Source organism: Fusarium falciforme, chromosome 5 (assembly GCF_026873545.1).
Source record: "Fusarium falciforme chromosome 5, complete sequence".
Taxonomy (NCBI): Eukaryota; Fungi; Ascomycota; class Sordariomycetes; order Hypocreales; family Nectriaceae; genus Fusarium; species Fusarium falciforme.
The window spans coordinates 4,014,438-4,027,300 of record NC_070548.1 but is presented as its reverse complement, the minus strand read 5'-3'; the positions used below and the strand labels follow the sequence as shown (position 1 = coordinate 4,027,300).

Sequence of the window (12,863 nt, the reverse complement as noted above, 5' to 3'; positions counted from 1 at the left end):
ATTGGGGGCGTCATGAATGAGAAGAATTCTACCTGGTACATGAGACGCTTATTTAGCACCCTTTCCAGCCAGAATCTGGTCCACCTCGATCTTGTGCTTGGAGAAATTGTCGACCAGATCGTCCCACATTTTCGGGTCATGCTCGTGTTTTTGGTCGCTCTTCCACGCGTAGTCAGTGATGGTAAAGGCACGACTACTCTCGAACATGAAGGCAACTGAGCCTTCCGAGATCTTCATGACCGGGGGGTCTTCCTTGGACGCAGCCGCAAACTGCTCGTAGGCGACGCCATGAGGGACAAATCCACACTCAAATGAGACGCTCCCCGGACGGAATTCGTCCGATCGGCCATCATAATCGCCGTAGATAAGACCCATCAGCTCAGAGGCACAGTTGCGGTGGTAATATGGCGGCCTGTAGGTGTGTGACGCAACATCCCAGCGGGGGGAGAAGATGAGAAAGTCGGCCAACGGGGCGGTCGGATCCCTCGACCTGGCCGTCAAGACACAGAAAATCGAGCTAACTTATCAGTATATCATAGCCATAGTCAACATGGCAATGGAGAGGGGCTTACGGGTCGATATGGTCAACTGAGATTGACCCAACATTGACAAACTTGGTGAGGTCGTACTGTATACATGTCAGCATACCGCGCCACGCTGATGACCAAGGATTCAAACGCCTACCTTGTACGGCACATAGTTCCCAGACCAGGCGATAACGTCGAACGGGCAGTGGCGCTGCTTGCTCTGGAAGAACTTCCCTCCCAGTTTATAGGTGATTTCCCAGGGGTCGTTCTCAGTGACCTCATAGGCGGCAACGGGGTGAAGGAAGTCCCGAGCATTAGCAAGCCCATTAGCACCAAGCGGGCCCAGCTCGGGCAGTTCAAAGTTGGAGCCCCAAATCTCGAGGATATAGCCTCGGGTTGGCCCTTCGACCTTGACCTTGAACCTCTGACCGCGTTGGATAATGCAGATCTCACCGGGCTGGACGTATAAGAAGCCAAACTCGGTCTGGATATCTAGGGCCCCTTGCTGAGGCACGATGAGGAAATCGCCGTCCGAGTTGACAAAGGCTCTCTTTTCCATGCTCTTATTGCATAAAAAGACATGAGTGGCGAGACCTTCGCGGAGCGTTGGATCTCCTGACCCAGCAATCGTCTTCAAGCCATCGACAAAGTCATGGTCCTGACTGTTGGGGATTTCGAATGGATTCCAGGCCAACTGGGTAGGAGAAACATGTACCCTCGGATTGGTGGGAAGGAAATTAGACTCTGTATCAGGGTTGTCAGGCAGGTTGGTCTGCACGATGAGAACAAAAGTCAGTCACGACCAACAGCACTTCTTTATGCAGAGCTACTAACAAATCCCTGGTGTGCAACAGCAGGACGGGCACGGTATAGCCAGGCCTTCTTGTTGACGTGGCGTGGGGCGACAAAGGCCGAGGCGGTGATTTGCTCAGCGTACAGTCCGAAACGGATAGCACGAGGGCTGTTCTGGCCCTTCGGGATAGTACCGGGGACAGCCTCTGACTCAAAGCTATTATTGAAGCCGGGCTGGTACTGGTATGGATCGTTTGGCCGGGTCTCGAAAGAGGGGATAGAACCGTTCTTCTGGGTTTCTGCCCAGTGGAAGATTTTTTGGAAGTCCTGGGTAGCCATCGTATTTGAGCATAAACGCGAGAGTGCTAGTTGGCTGTGCAAGCTAAAGTGCTTTCTGTGTAATGCATAGCTTTAAGCGTTTAGTAGCTCGGTCATGGCAGGTTTAATATTACATTGATCGTCCCCCACATCTGGGCTTCAGGTGCTGGTGGTTGTGGGGTAGTTATCAGATATCATGGCATGATCTGGGAAGTGGAGTAATGCGGGGTGACAAACTCAGGGCCTCGCTTCGAAGTGATCTTTCATGACAACCTCACCGACTCTTGAATAGTTATAATCTTACCCGGTATACACCTCGACTCCAAAAGAGCAAGCCCAAAGGATTAGTGCCAATGTTCTTCTTCCTAACGATAGCGGGTTTGCGTACCCCAAAAATTAGTTAAGCCTAGGCCCTTGTAGATGTGACAGCAGGTTGTCACCTCGGTGCCATTGGAGACGGTAAGATAATCAAAGCTGGAATTAAAACGTATTGTGCAGGTCCTGGATGTGTATAAATGCATGCCTGATTTATAGAGTGACGATCCTTTTCCCTACCTCGTAGCTTGACCTCCCAGAGATCACTGCAGGAATCAGTCAAGCTACTGTTAGTCTCATTCAACCCCATATCATCGACACCATGGGTCTCGGCATTCTTGAACCCCATCACCCTACGGGCAGTGTGCCTGGAACTGTTGTTCTCGGGGCCGAAGAGGCCGAACGAATCCACGCCGACCGAACACTGAAGCGTGGCACTGGCAAATATAGGGACATCATTCTCACCCCGCAACCTTCTGACGACCCAAACGATCCCTTGAACTGGCCGCAATGGAAGAAATGCGTCACCTCCTTAATCTTAGTCCTTGGTTCCTGTCTATGCGCTAGCTGCACAGGACCGTTGCTCAATGCAAGTCTCGCTGTCCTCGCCGTTCAGTTCAATAGACCGATTGGAGACAAAACCATCCTCTCTGGGTATCAGCTCCTGGTCGCAGGTGCATCAGGTCCCGCTGTATCGGCTCTGTCGAGAAAGTACGGCAAAAGCCTTATCTTCTTCTTTTCCTCTCTGGCCTGTCTCATCGGTACCATCATCGGATCCGCCAGTACGACCTACAACACCCTCCTCGCCAGTCGCATCGCCCAAGGTTTTTCTCTCGCTTCGTACGAGTCGCTCGTGTTTACCAGTATCGGGGATCTTTTCTTTGTCCATGAGCGCGGCCTTTGGACCATGGTCATGGCGTTTACGCTGAACTGCGTGTCGAATCTCAGCTCGGTTGTTGCCGGCAGGATCACTTTAAGCCTGGGTTGGCATTATCTTTTCCACATCCTCGCCGCCTGCGTTGGATTCCAGCTACTTCTTCTGTTCTTGTTTGTCCCGGAGACTTCCTACGTGCGCACCTCGCAACCCAGGCACCATGTGATTAACAGTCCTCATCGCATTCTAGTCCTAACACATTTATCTACACAATCGTGCATTTTGTCTGCATTTTTAATTCAGACAGTGAGGCTGCCCCTTGAATGTCTTAAAAACGGTCTATTGATATATATACCACGAGTTATGCTGTTGAACTCCAGGATTCTAGCCGTCCGGCTTCCTGCTACAGCTGCATTATATCCTGCAATGGTAGGTTCACATGCCACTTTCCAGAATTTACCCGCCAATGGTCAAATGGAGCCAGCGTGAAAAAGCATATCGGATGGAAGAAATGCCAGCGAAACATCTATGCCCAACTCCGCATCGAAACTCCAATCGCTGCCGTGACTCAGGTAAGGGGCTGCCGCAGCGCCGGATCGAGAATGAACGGCATTCCGTAGAGTACGGGGCAAATCTGAATCTTTTGCCACTCGAGATTGGCTCAGAGATAAACTTGTCGAATAGACCAATCGAAGATAGATCTTTGGGGCCAAGTTCAAGAGACTCTTCCATTGGAAGGAATCACTGACCAACTCGTTCGTGGCCGTGGAGAAGTCCTCCAGCCTTTCATTGCCAAGTTCGTGTCGCAAGATGCTGATGATGAGATCAATGGCATCATACCGTGAATAATGAGCTTTCAAGATTTGAACTAGGCAGTTCAGGCTCAAATTCTGTCGTAGGAACTCTTGATCCGAGCCTTGCAGCTGATAATGACTGGCGGTCGTGGACATTTGGCAGTCCAGAGCATGCAGCGTCAAGGGTATCGCAGCGCATAGGATGACGGTACAAGGAAGAACTTGTTCCGGGCCTAGCTGAGCCAGCCTCTCAAAGCATTTCGTTAGAGCCAGGGTTGCTTCCTCAATCTCCCGCTGGTTTCGGGTTGTTGCCGTATAATAGACGGATAGTGGATGATGAGCAGAGTTGCACTGAGTCACAAGACATAACCTCTCGTAATGACATAAAAGAAGCCAAGCAGAACTATAAAGTTAGTGACTCGACATAGTAGATGTTGAAGATGGCTGAACTTACCAGTAGTAAATGATTACTGTGTTGAAGTACAACTGGATAATTGAAAAGTCCCCCTCGTCCTTTATGAGTGGTGAGCCCCCTTGGGGATTGATGAGATGCGGCAGACTTTGAGAAATGCCTTTGTACCATTCTCGGAGTTGACTCTTGACAGCAACGATTTCCGCCAGAGTCTTGTTGAAATCGTCAGGCAGCGGCTGAACCTGTACACATGCAAGGTGGGAGACAGTGCTCAGCACTAGGCAGAGATGAAGAAATCTTTCCAGCAGCCCGATCAAGTGACGTTTCAAGGTTGCGTTGAAAGCTTGGCTATGGTGAATTTCATCCCTTAGGTCAGCTACTCCCAACGGCCGATGAGAGCTCACGTCGAAACGTGCGCCATCAATTTGCATTCGTCGACCAAAACATAACGAGGCCAGCCTGTCTTGGATGATGCAGCACCACCAAAGTCGTTTCAGTGTATTCCCATTAGAGTGATGCATCGGCGGTGACGATTCATATCGGTGTGCGCCCACAATTTCTGCATGTGTAATGGCAATTGCCAGCCAGACCGAGTCCATTTGAGTTGGAACCAAAGTCAAAGATAGTGAGCCGCGAGATAGCAGGAGGGCCGCTTGTGAAAGGTTTAGTGAGGACGTCTCGGCGTCGAGATCGTATAGCAGCTAAGAGAGGGTTGATTTGTGCCACAGAACAGTAGAGTAACATTGAGAAACGTACCTTGGCTTTTCTGTAGAAACAAGACCTGGCCTGCTTACAGTCTACGAAGCCCATGCTTTGAATGGTTTCGAGGGGGGTAGACTTGGAAATCTCTCGTCAGTGGTTTGAGCCTTGCTGATCAAAGTAGTATTTGACTTACATCGCACGACGCAAACAGGAAAGACTGAAAAAGCAGCAACGAAATCTTGGGTGCCGATGGACTTGGTACCACTCCGCCCTGGAGTATCTCGCAGAACTCGACCTCATCGAGAAGAGGAAATAATGGGTGGACCAGGCGGAAGTATTGTCGAACAATGATGTCTAGAGCTGGTTGACTGGGCAGGTTGAAGCACCCTTGGGATGCAAGGTATGTGACGTCTTCAACTCGTAGACTGGCCCTGTTACTCACCTCGAGAAACTCATAAGACGTGTAGTGTACTGAGCATGGCCCCTCCAACTCAGGACTGCGCGAGGATGCAGTGCGTGATGCAAGTTCATCTGGCGTACCCTGTGATACCGGCGTGTGAAAGATGCTCTCGACGGCTTGGGGCGGTGGTGAAAGCTGCCGGATGGTCTGTCCTGAAACTCGCCGGCTGGCATTGTCCTGTTTCCTGTTTTGGCAACTGCGCCATGATCTGGGTTAGGACAGATTCGAAGGGACCCTTGTCCAGACTCACTCACCCGTCTCCAGGCGGTGCAAAGTCCGCAACAACACAGTCCCATTCCTTCATCTTACAACTCGAACACGGCACGCATCCGAAGGAAACGTCGCATCGAGTCTTTCTCTTGCGGCATCTAGCACAGGCTCGGGGTGCCTTTCTTCGACGACTTGCCGAGGGCTTTGAGTCCCTGCCCCTTCTCTGCTTGTTCTCTTCACTATCCATTAGGTCGAAGCCAGGCGGTCACACGCGAGTGTTTTCTCAGAGGCACGTCTTACTGATACAAGATGAGGCTCTCTCTAAAGATTTGAGTATGAACAACGCGGAAAAGCTTGGGGCGGTAAGTCTCCCCAACGATGGAAGGGGAGTTCTCAGCCATGGGCGGGATTAACCAGGGGAATGGGTTCATTCTCCCCACAAAGAGGCAAGGTCCTCAAGCTGGCTAACTTGCAAATGTGGGGTGCACCCGTCAGACACCCCGCATTCGATCCAAGTCACCACAGGAGATAGATCCCTCCACAGATTATGAAACTAATTGCTGGTGGGTGTACCCGTGGTGCTGGGAGACATGGAACTGGATACAATGGGTTTGCCTCCCACAGAGACTCACTTGGACTACGTTTGAGTTGCGGCGGCTATATCTGATTTCCACACCCTATTTGTATTGGGTTCTAGCATAGTGGACAAGATAATTCAAGGCCAATGTAGTGACTGGCATCAACGTCAGCGCGATGTATTCATGATAAATTCAGACATTGTTTCCTATCAATGTAGTGTCTATGTTGATGTATTGTTCACCATGGTGGTGATAATGTCCATCTCACGCGGACCTCTGCGAGATACCTTGCACATCATGTTTCGTTGCTCAACCAACCAATAATCCTCGTGAGTAACCTCAATAGGATCGTAGGCCACAAAGTCAAACTCCCTGACGAGCACAGGGACCAGCTTGTTCATCTCCAACAAGCTAATGTTCTTGCCAATGCAGGTGCGAGATCCAGCTCCGAACTGAATCAACAGTCAGTTTTCCATCCTGTCATGCTTTTTCGTGTTAGGGAGAACACTCACGGGCATCCAGCATGACTCCATTGCTGAAAGCCTCTGCTTGTCCGAGTCCAGCCATCGCTCTGGCCGGAAAGCCTCCACGTCCTCTCCAAACACTTGGGGATTTCTATGCGCCACCCAAGTATTGGTGCCAACGACAGTCTACTCCGCAGTCAGCGATTTATATTCCAAGCCTGCGGGGTATCCAGGAGTACGTACACCCTGGGGGAAGTAAGTGCCGCTAATGGTAGCACCGCCTTGAGGAACGACTCTCGCAAGGGGGAGGCCAGTAGCTGGGTGGAGCCTCAAGCCTTCTTTGATGCATGCTTGAAGATACGGCATCGCTTGTGTGTCCTTGAAAGGGATTTGAGTTGCGTCACCAAGTTCCTGCAGCTTCTGATCAATCTCGTCTCGCAGCTATGATTAGGTTAGTCAAGATCAGCTGGGCCGACGGGAACATACCTTTTGGAGGGCATCTGGATGAGTCATCAGGTTGTACAGAATAGAACATAGAGAAATCGACGTCGTATCAGACCCTGCTCCGATGTTGACGAGGCACGTTGACTAAACCGCATCAAGTGGGAACTTGGCAGGGTTGTCTTCGTGCAGCCCCATGGTCCTAGACAAGAAATCCATCCTGGTCTTTGAATCAGGATCGCTCTTACGACGGTTTCGTGATATTTCGATTTGCTCCACGGTGAATGTTCCTATGCGAGTCAGACCCTTAGTTGGAAACTTGGTCATCAGCCAGAACAGAAATCTGTGGAGCTCGTTGTAAACCCCAATCACGGCACAGTACTTGAGATACTCATGTAGATTGCCAAAGATGTCGTCTTTGTCGGCACCCTCATCGAGTATGCTGAATCTCTTCCCCAACTTGACTACCGTCAGCAGAAGGCCACCAGGTGCTGAAGTTTCCAAACACTCACCGTGATCTGCCCAATGACATCAAATGCACAGCTTTGCATCCAGAACTGCAAGTCGAACGGTTGCCTAGACGCGGCAAGTTGATTAAGGCGCGTGACGAGCATATCGATACATTCGTCAACATCACCCTCCATATTCCGCAGGGATGTCGCCGAGTACAAGTTTGCCACTAGCCTTCGGTTTGAGGCATGCCGCGTGGGGTTCGGGTCGGTAAACAAATCCGTATGTGATGCGAAAGGGTCGCCGGATGCCTTGTACCATTCTGACTTGAGCGGAATGGTTAGCATTGGACTTGATGCGAGAGGGCAAAGCATTCCAGCCGTTTGATAACGTCTTCTCTTACCTTTACAAATCCCTTGGCAAGGCCGTAAATGGCCTTTGTCGCTTCTGGGTCGTCGATGCTGAACTGATTCGGCGCGATTCTTACGATTGGGCCTTCGTTTGGCGTTGTTAGCTGTCGCTCGTCTTATCTCTCCCACTGGCCGGCCTTTGCACCGCTGAGCTCATCTTCACACATACCATGTTGTCGGTGAAGTTGAATATTCAGTTTGTGGAAACTTCCCTCAGATACACGCTTCATGTACCAATATCGAGAAAACCTTGCGGCCAATGGTCCGGGGAGATGTCGTAGAGGCGAAAAGAAAGGAGATACTAAACATCGCAAAGTCATAAAAAGCAGAGTCCCAACGGCAATCATAGCCAAAAGAGGCAGTGTAATAGGTTCGGTAATCATCTTTGCGGTTCAGCAGCTGGGAACAGTTGTGTGGCTGGGCTGGACAGCTGGATGGGCTTGCTGGTCATCCAGGTCAATTATCAACTGGCCGTCAGGGAGCCTTGTTCACATATCAAGCTCGATCCAGATGTGGGGTTCCCCGCAATTACGAACCCAAACGCCGTGATAGGTATAGAGTATACCAGCTAAGAGTAGGAGTTTCCCCAGAGACTGTCAACCGTGTGACCACCTTCACGTGGAGTGAAGCGGTCTAATGCTACTGGCTAAGGTACATCAAGGATTTTTCTAAGTCCTCCATCATGCACCGTGTCTTGGGGTGGCCTGCCAGGCCGCAGGAGCAAGGTAGCTTCATAATTACAGATACGGGGTATGCCTCGAGGTAGGGGCACACAGCTCCGGACTCTCATCTGCTTCAATTTTCTACTTCAGGTCTCGGGGACTAATAGAGACACCATCTAGAGATACAGCCATCTAATTGAGGAGGCTGATGTTGCCTGTGGCCAGCGCGGCAAACGCCCTGTCCAACCCAGTCGTGTCCTGCTGGCTGAGAAAAGCCACTTGACGCATTCTTCTTCGCGAGCCCAGGTCCTTATCATCAAGTGAATGGCACATGCCGAATGGGCCGAAAGCTGCATATGACTCTGCCGGCCAAGGATCCTGTTGGGAGATGAAGTCGATCCACGCTTTGCGCATGTGTTCCCCTGTCCGCCTTGCTCCGTCCGGGAGGCCCGAATCAAATCCTCCGAACAGAAAAACCAGGTCGATCCCATGATGAGCTCCATTTGACGACTGCCAAGGGTTCTCCTCATCCACCAGACATCGAAAGACGGGCTTCTGTGCTTGACGCCATTGCTTCGTCATCTTTTCCACTGGGAGAACGAATTTGTAGTCGTTGATGAAATCCAAGGCCCCGATTCTGCATGAGGATGGCCTATCAGCGCGGATATTGTAAAGACTCTTCAGCTCACTGCTGTATTCACTCGCCAAATCGAACGCGTTGTCGATGCGGTCGATGCTTGTTGTCCATATACCTTCTCTCCAGATGATGGACTTACCGAGGTTAGCCAACTTACAGAGTAATGGGCCAAGTTACTCACCTCACTCCGGACATCGCTGAGAAGGAGTCTCTCTGAACTACCTGTGCTTTGCTTCCAGTCTTGAAGTACATCATCGGCCACCAGAAACCAGGACTGAATCCCGGACACCTTTATAGCCTCAATCATGACCTCGACAGGAGCGGTCCGCAAGTCAAAGTCTCCAAGGCTACGGAGATGTCGGTTCAATGCTTGACGAACAGATTGAGCTTTCTCCACTGGCTGGGGAGGCGACAAATGCAATGAGCCTGACGACAGCACGAACTGCTTCGCAGGTGCGTGACACACAAGATGAGCGTGACTATACACAGCTCCGGCACTTTCACCTGCCAGAGTTATTGCGTCCTACAAGCGCAGCGTTAGTAGTCATGGGCCTCTAGATGGTGTCCAACATAGCTCACAGGGTCACCACCAAAGCCCGAGATGTTACACCGCACCCAATCGAGCGCCAGGGCTTGATCGCGTAAGCCCAGATTCCCTTCGCTCGTCTCATCGCCAAACCCAAAGATGTTGAGTCGGTATTGAACAAACACAGCCAAAATCGGTTTACCTAGCTTCAAAGAGTCCTTGACGATGGCAGAAAAATCTTTACGTTTGCTGTTAGCGAACCTGCAATTAGCTTACACAGGGTTGGGATGCTTTGCAACAAACCACAGAGCCCTGATGCAGCGCTTCCAAAGGTGACGGCTTGAGATCCCCCTTCAGAACTAATGTCAGCCTTCATTCACATTCCGGTTGTCAATGGGGGTTATGACATGCCATGAATCCACACCATGACGGGCAGTCTATGCTGCTGCGATGCAAAATCCTTGGGCGCCACGATGTCCAGGTTGAGACAGTTGAATTCATCTTCAGGCTCTATCGGGAGCTTGACATCAGAAGGGATACGAAGTAAATGACCGACATCAACAGGGACCTGTGGGCATCGAGGGCTTTGAGTCATCAGAATCAGAGTTAGCGCCGCCAGCTCGTTGATATCAGGCCACAAGAATCGACCAACCCATATTGAGTACAGTTGATCGTGTCCGACAGGTTTGTTGGTGCAGACGGTAGACCGAATCTGTGTGGGATTGTGCCATACGGAATCCCTCGAAAGTGAACCAGAGATTCGAGTTCAACTCCCGAAAACGTACACTGTAAATCCTTGTGATGAAGTGGAACAGGCATTGTTGCAGAATTTGGGTTAGACGGAGCCTGTCATTCAAAATCCACTGGATAGGGAGAAGGTAAGGAAGGAGAGCGAGAGTGAAAACAATTGAGGGTAATGGAGCAGTTAGGAGATTGTTATATTTATCTCGACTAATGAGTGGAATCGGACTTCCCTGCCCCCTCCCTCATTCCCCTCCCCTCGTGCGAAAACAAACCCCACATAGCTTGGGAATTCTCCACGAGCTCAGTAGTGTCTTCTTCGCATCTTTCTCAGAGCTCTTTAGTAAAAGTCTGTAGGGCAATGGCGCCGTGGCTGCCAAGCCAGATTTGAACAATCAGGATCCTCCGCGACGAAAACGGGCAACGGAGAGTTCATTGCTCTAACGGAAAGACTCAAGACTCTGTCCTAAACATGAATCCTTCCACCAACTTTACCAAGAAATCCAGTCCAACTATGTCCCCTAGTTCAAGTATACTGGCATATTCTTCTGTCATGGTGTCGCGACCTTCCACGACCTTCTTGGTCCCATTCTCGTAAATGGCCATGCCTCCGATTTTCTGAAAGTTGTCCCAGGGCGCATGGTCATGCATGAACAGAATGACGTCGTGGGCAAACTGTATAGCTGAGGCTCTTTGCTGACTGTCTAGATGGTCGTTGTAGTTCTGGAATAGAAATGCAATGTCAAGTACGTGTGTGGTGTGGCCTTTAAAAGGGCCTTCCCACGGATTTGGCTCTGAGAACTGCAACAGGAACGACTCTCCTGGGAATGTCTTGGCCAACGCATGGGCTGTTGCACGGTACCCAATATCCGAGGCGAATTGGATGATACTCAACAAGGCTTCATCGTCGCTTTTTTCGTCACTGATCTTGTAGATTTCCAGCAATTTGTCTGCCACCTGGGACTGGTGCGGCAAATTCGACCGCACATGGTCAGAGAATGCGGCTCCGATCCCCAGTTTTCTTTGGAACAGACCCATGATTCCAAGGACGCTGGCCTGGTTATTCTTCGTAAGCCAAAATCGAACTTTTATAGGAATGATTTACACATACGTCGAGAGGGGCATAGCCGACAAAGGCAGCCTCGCAGGAAGTGTTCTTCCATGGTGGGTTCCCGTTGAGAATGGCGTCAAATGTTGGCTGGGATGGTATAAGCTTGCCATCCACCAAGGGGGTGAACATAATCCCCTTGTCTATCTTTGCAGATAGATACTCGGGGGATGCATCTTTCAGGGCCTGGATTCGCTTGGCTGGAGAGCCACCCTCAACCTCGAGAGCTTTGAGAACTTGCTGATACGGAAGTTCAGCTGTTTCAAGCGGGGGTGGGGTCATGAGAGGAGGTGCACCAGCCAACACAACGACACGCCATGCTAGCTTCTCGTCAGGACTCAAAGCTCGTAGTGCAGAGACTATTAAGGAATGTCGTCAGTCAGTGTCAAAGACGTCAAGATCGGATACCCACGTCCGCCGATACTTTCACCAGCGACCGTGACACGATCAGGATCACCGCCGAAACCAGAAATGTACTGTTTGATCCATCGCAAGGCTACCCGTTGGTCATGGTGACCGTTGTTGCTTTGAAAACCTGCGTCGCGTAATTCTAGAGATGTGAGGAAGCCAGGCATGCCAAGGCGATAGCTGTGCGTGGACGAAGCCGGTTAGTGGATGAAGAAATGAGGAAGGTGTATGGAGGATGCCTTACTTGATATTTATTGCAATGATGGGTTGCCCTTGCTGGATGGAAAGTCGGACAATTTGCTTAGTGTCGACCTGGGGCCACCAGTTGGCACCCGTAAAAAAGCCGCCTCCGTGAATGAAGACCATAACCGGGAATTTGCTCGAGGGAGACGCTTCCTGTGGCACAGTAATGTTCATATTGAGGCATTCCGTTCCTGAACAACCAGGAGGCTCAGGTTTGGGCAGAGCCTTCTGGATGATCAGGTGTTCAACATCAACGCCAGCAGGATCCGATATGGCTTGTGGGCTATAGTAATGGCTTCAGTGTCATGTTTGCAAGAGGTTGATCTTGAGGTCCGTACCCGTGCTTCATGGCAATGAGGCCACTGCCATCATAGGATGGCAGCCTCGCGTTGTCAAACCAATGGTCCAAAACGCCATACTTAACCCCGAGGAACTGAACAACGCCGTCTGCCTCGTTGCCTTGGACATTTCCGATTACCGGGTGATTGTATCTTCCTGACGCAGAACCCATGGCGTGTCACGTTTGCAGTAGCGTGGAGAAATGAGAAGTTGAGAAACTGAAGTGAGGTTTGCGTAACTCTGGCGGCCATGGGCATTCCTCTCTTGAGAGGCTACTTAATATGTGTGAGCAAGTACTCCTCCACAGCTCTACAGCAAGGTACACACGGGGTCACGACGGAAATACACATTCGCATGCGTCACTTACACACATCCTGCTAACCCTGGACTACCCCACATTCGATGAGGATTAGCACGGTAAGAGAGTGGAGATACCCCACATTTGAATCGTG

The 12,863-nt window shown here is 50.7% G+C and overlaps 3 protein-coding genes across 3 annotated transcripts; all 3 read right to left on the bottom strand.

Moving 5' to 3' along the window:
* Nucleotides 1–48: 48 nt before the first annotated feature.
* NCS54_00749800 (Homogentisate 1,2-dioxygenase) lies at nt 49–1,658 on the bottom strand (the record flags this gene model as incomplete). The annotated part of the gene is made up of 4 exons (XM_053152922.1): nt 49–517; nt 573–628; nt 685–1,299; nt 1,362–1,658. 4 exons carry the CDS (start codon nt 1,656–1,658, stop codon nt 49–51), a joined length of 1,437 nt encoding a protein of 478 aa, XP_053008897.1.
* Nucleotides 1,659–6,203: 4,545 nt separating this feature from the next.
* NCS54_00749700 (Hypothetical protein) lies at nt 6,204–7,919 on the bottom strand (the record flags this gene model as incomplete). Its single annotated transcript, XM_053152921.1, has 8 exons — nt 6,204–6,434; nt 6,495–6,632; nt 6,690–6,887; nt 6,933–6,946; nt 7,136–7,346; nt 7,400–7,663; nt 7,741–7,851; nt 7,917–7,919. The coding sequence occupies 8 exons, from the start codon at nt 7,917–7,919 to the stop codon at nt 6,204–6,206; spliced, it is 1,170 nt and encodes a 389-aa protein (XP_053008896.1).
* A 682-nt stretch (nt 7,920–8,601) lies between these two features.
* Nucleotides 8,602–12,583, bottom strand: NCS54_00749600 (Carboxylesterase; the record flags this gene model as incomplete). Its single annotated transcript, XM_053152920.1, has 10 exons — nt 8,602–9,180; nt 9,228–9,569; nt 9,626–9,821; nt 9,876–9,923; nt 9,980–10,284; nt 10,809–11,369; nt 11,425–11,780; nt 11,834–12,009; nt 12,074–12,355; nt 12,411–12,583. 10 exons carry the CDS (start codon nt 12,581–12,583, stop codon nt 8,602–8,604), a joined length of 3,018 nt encoding a protein of 1,005 aa, XP_053008895.1.
* Between the last annotated feature and the right edge of the window lie 280 nt (nt 12,584–12,863).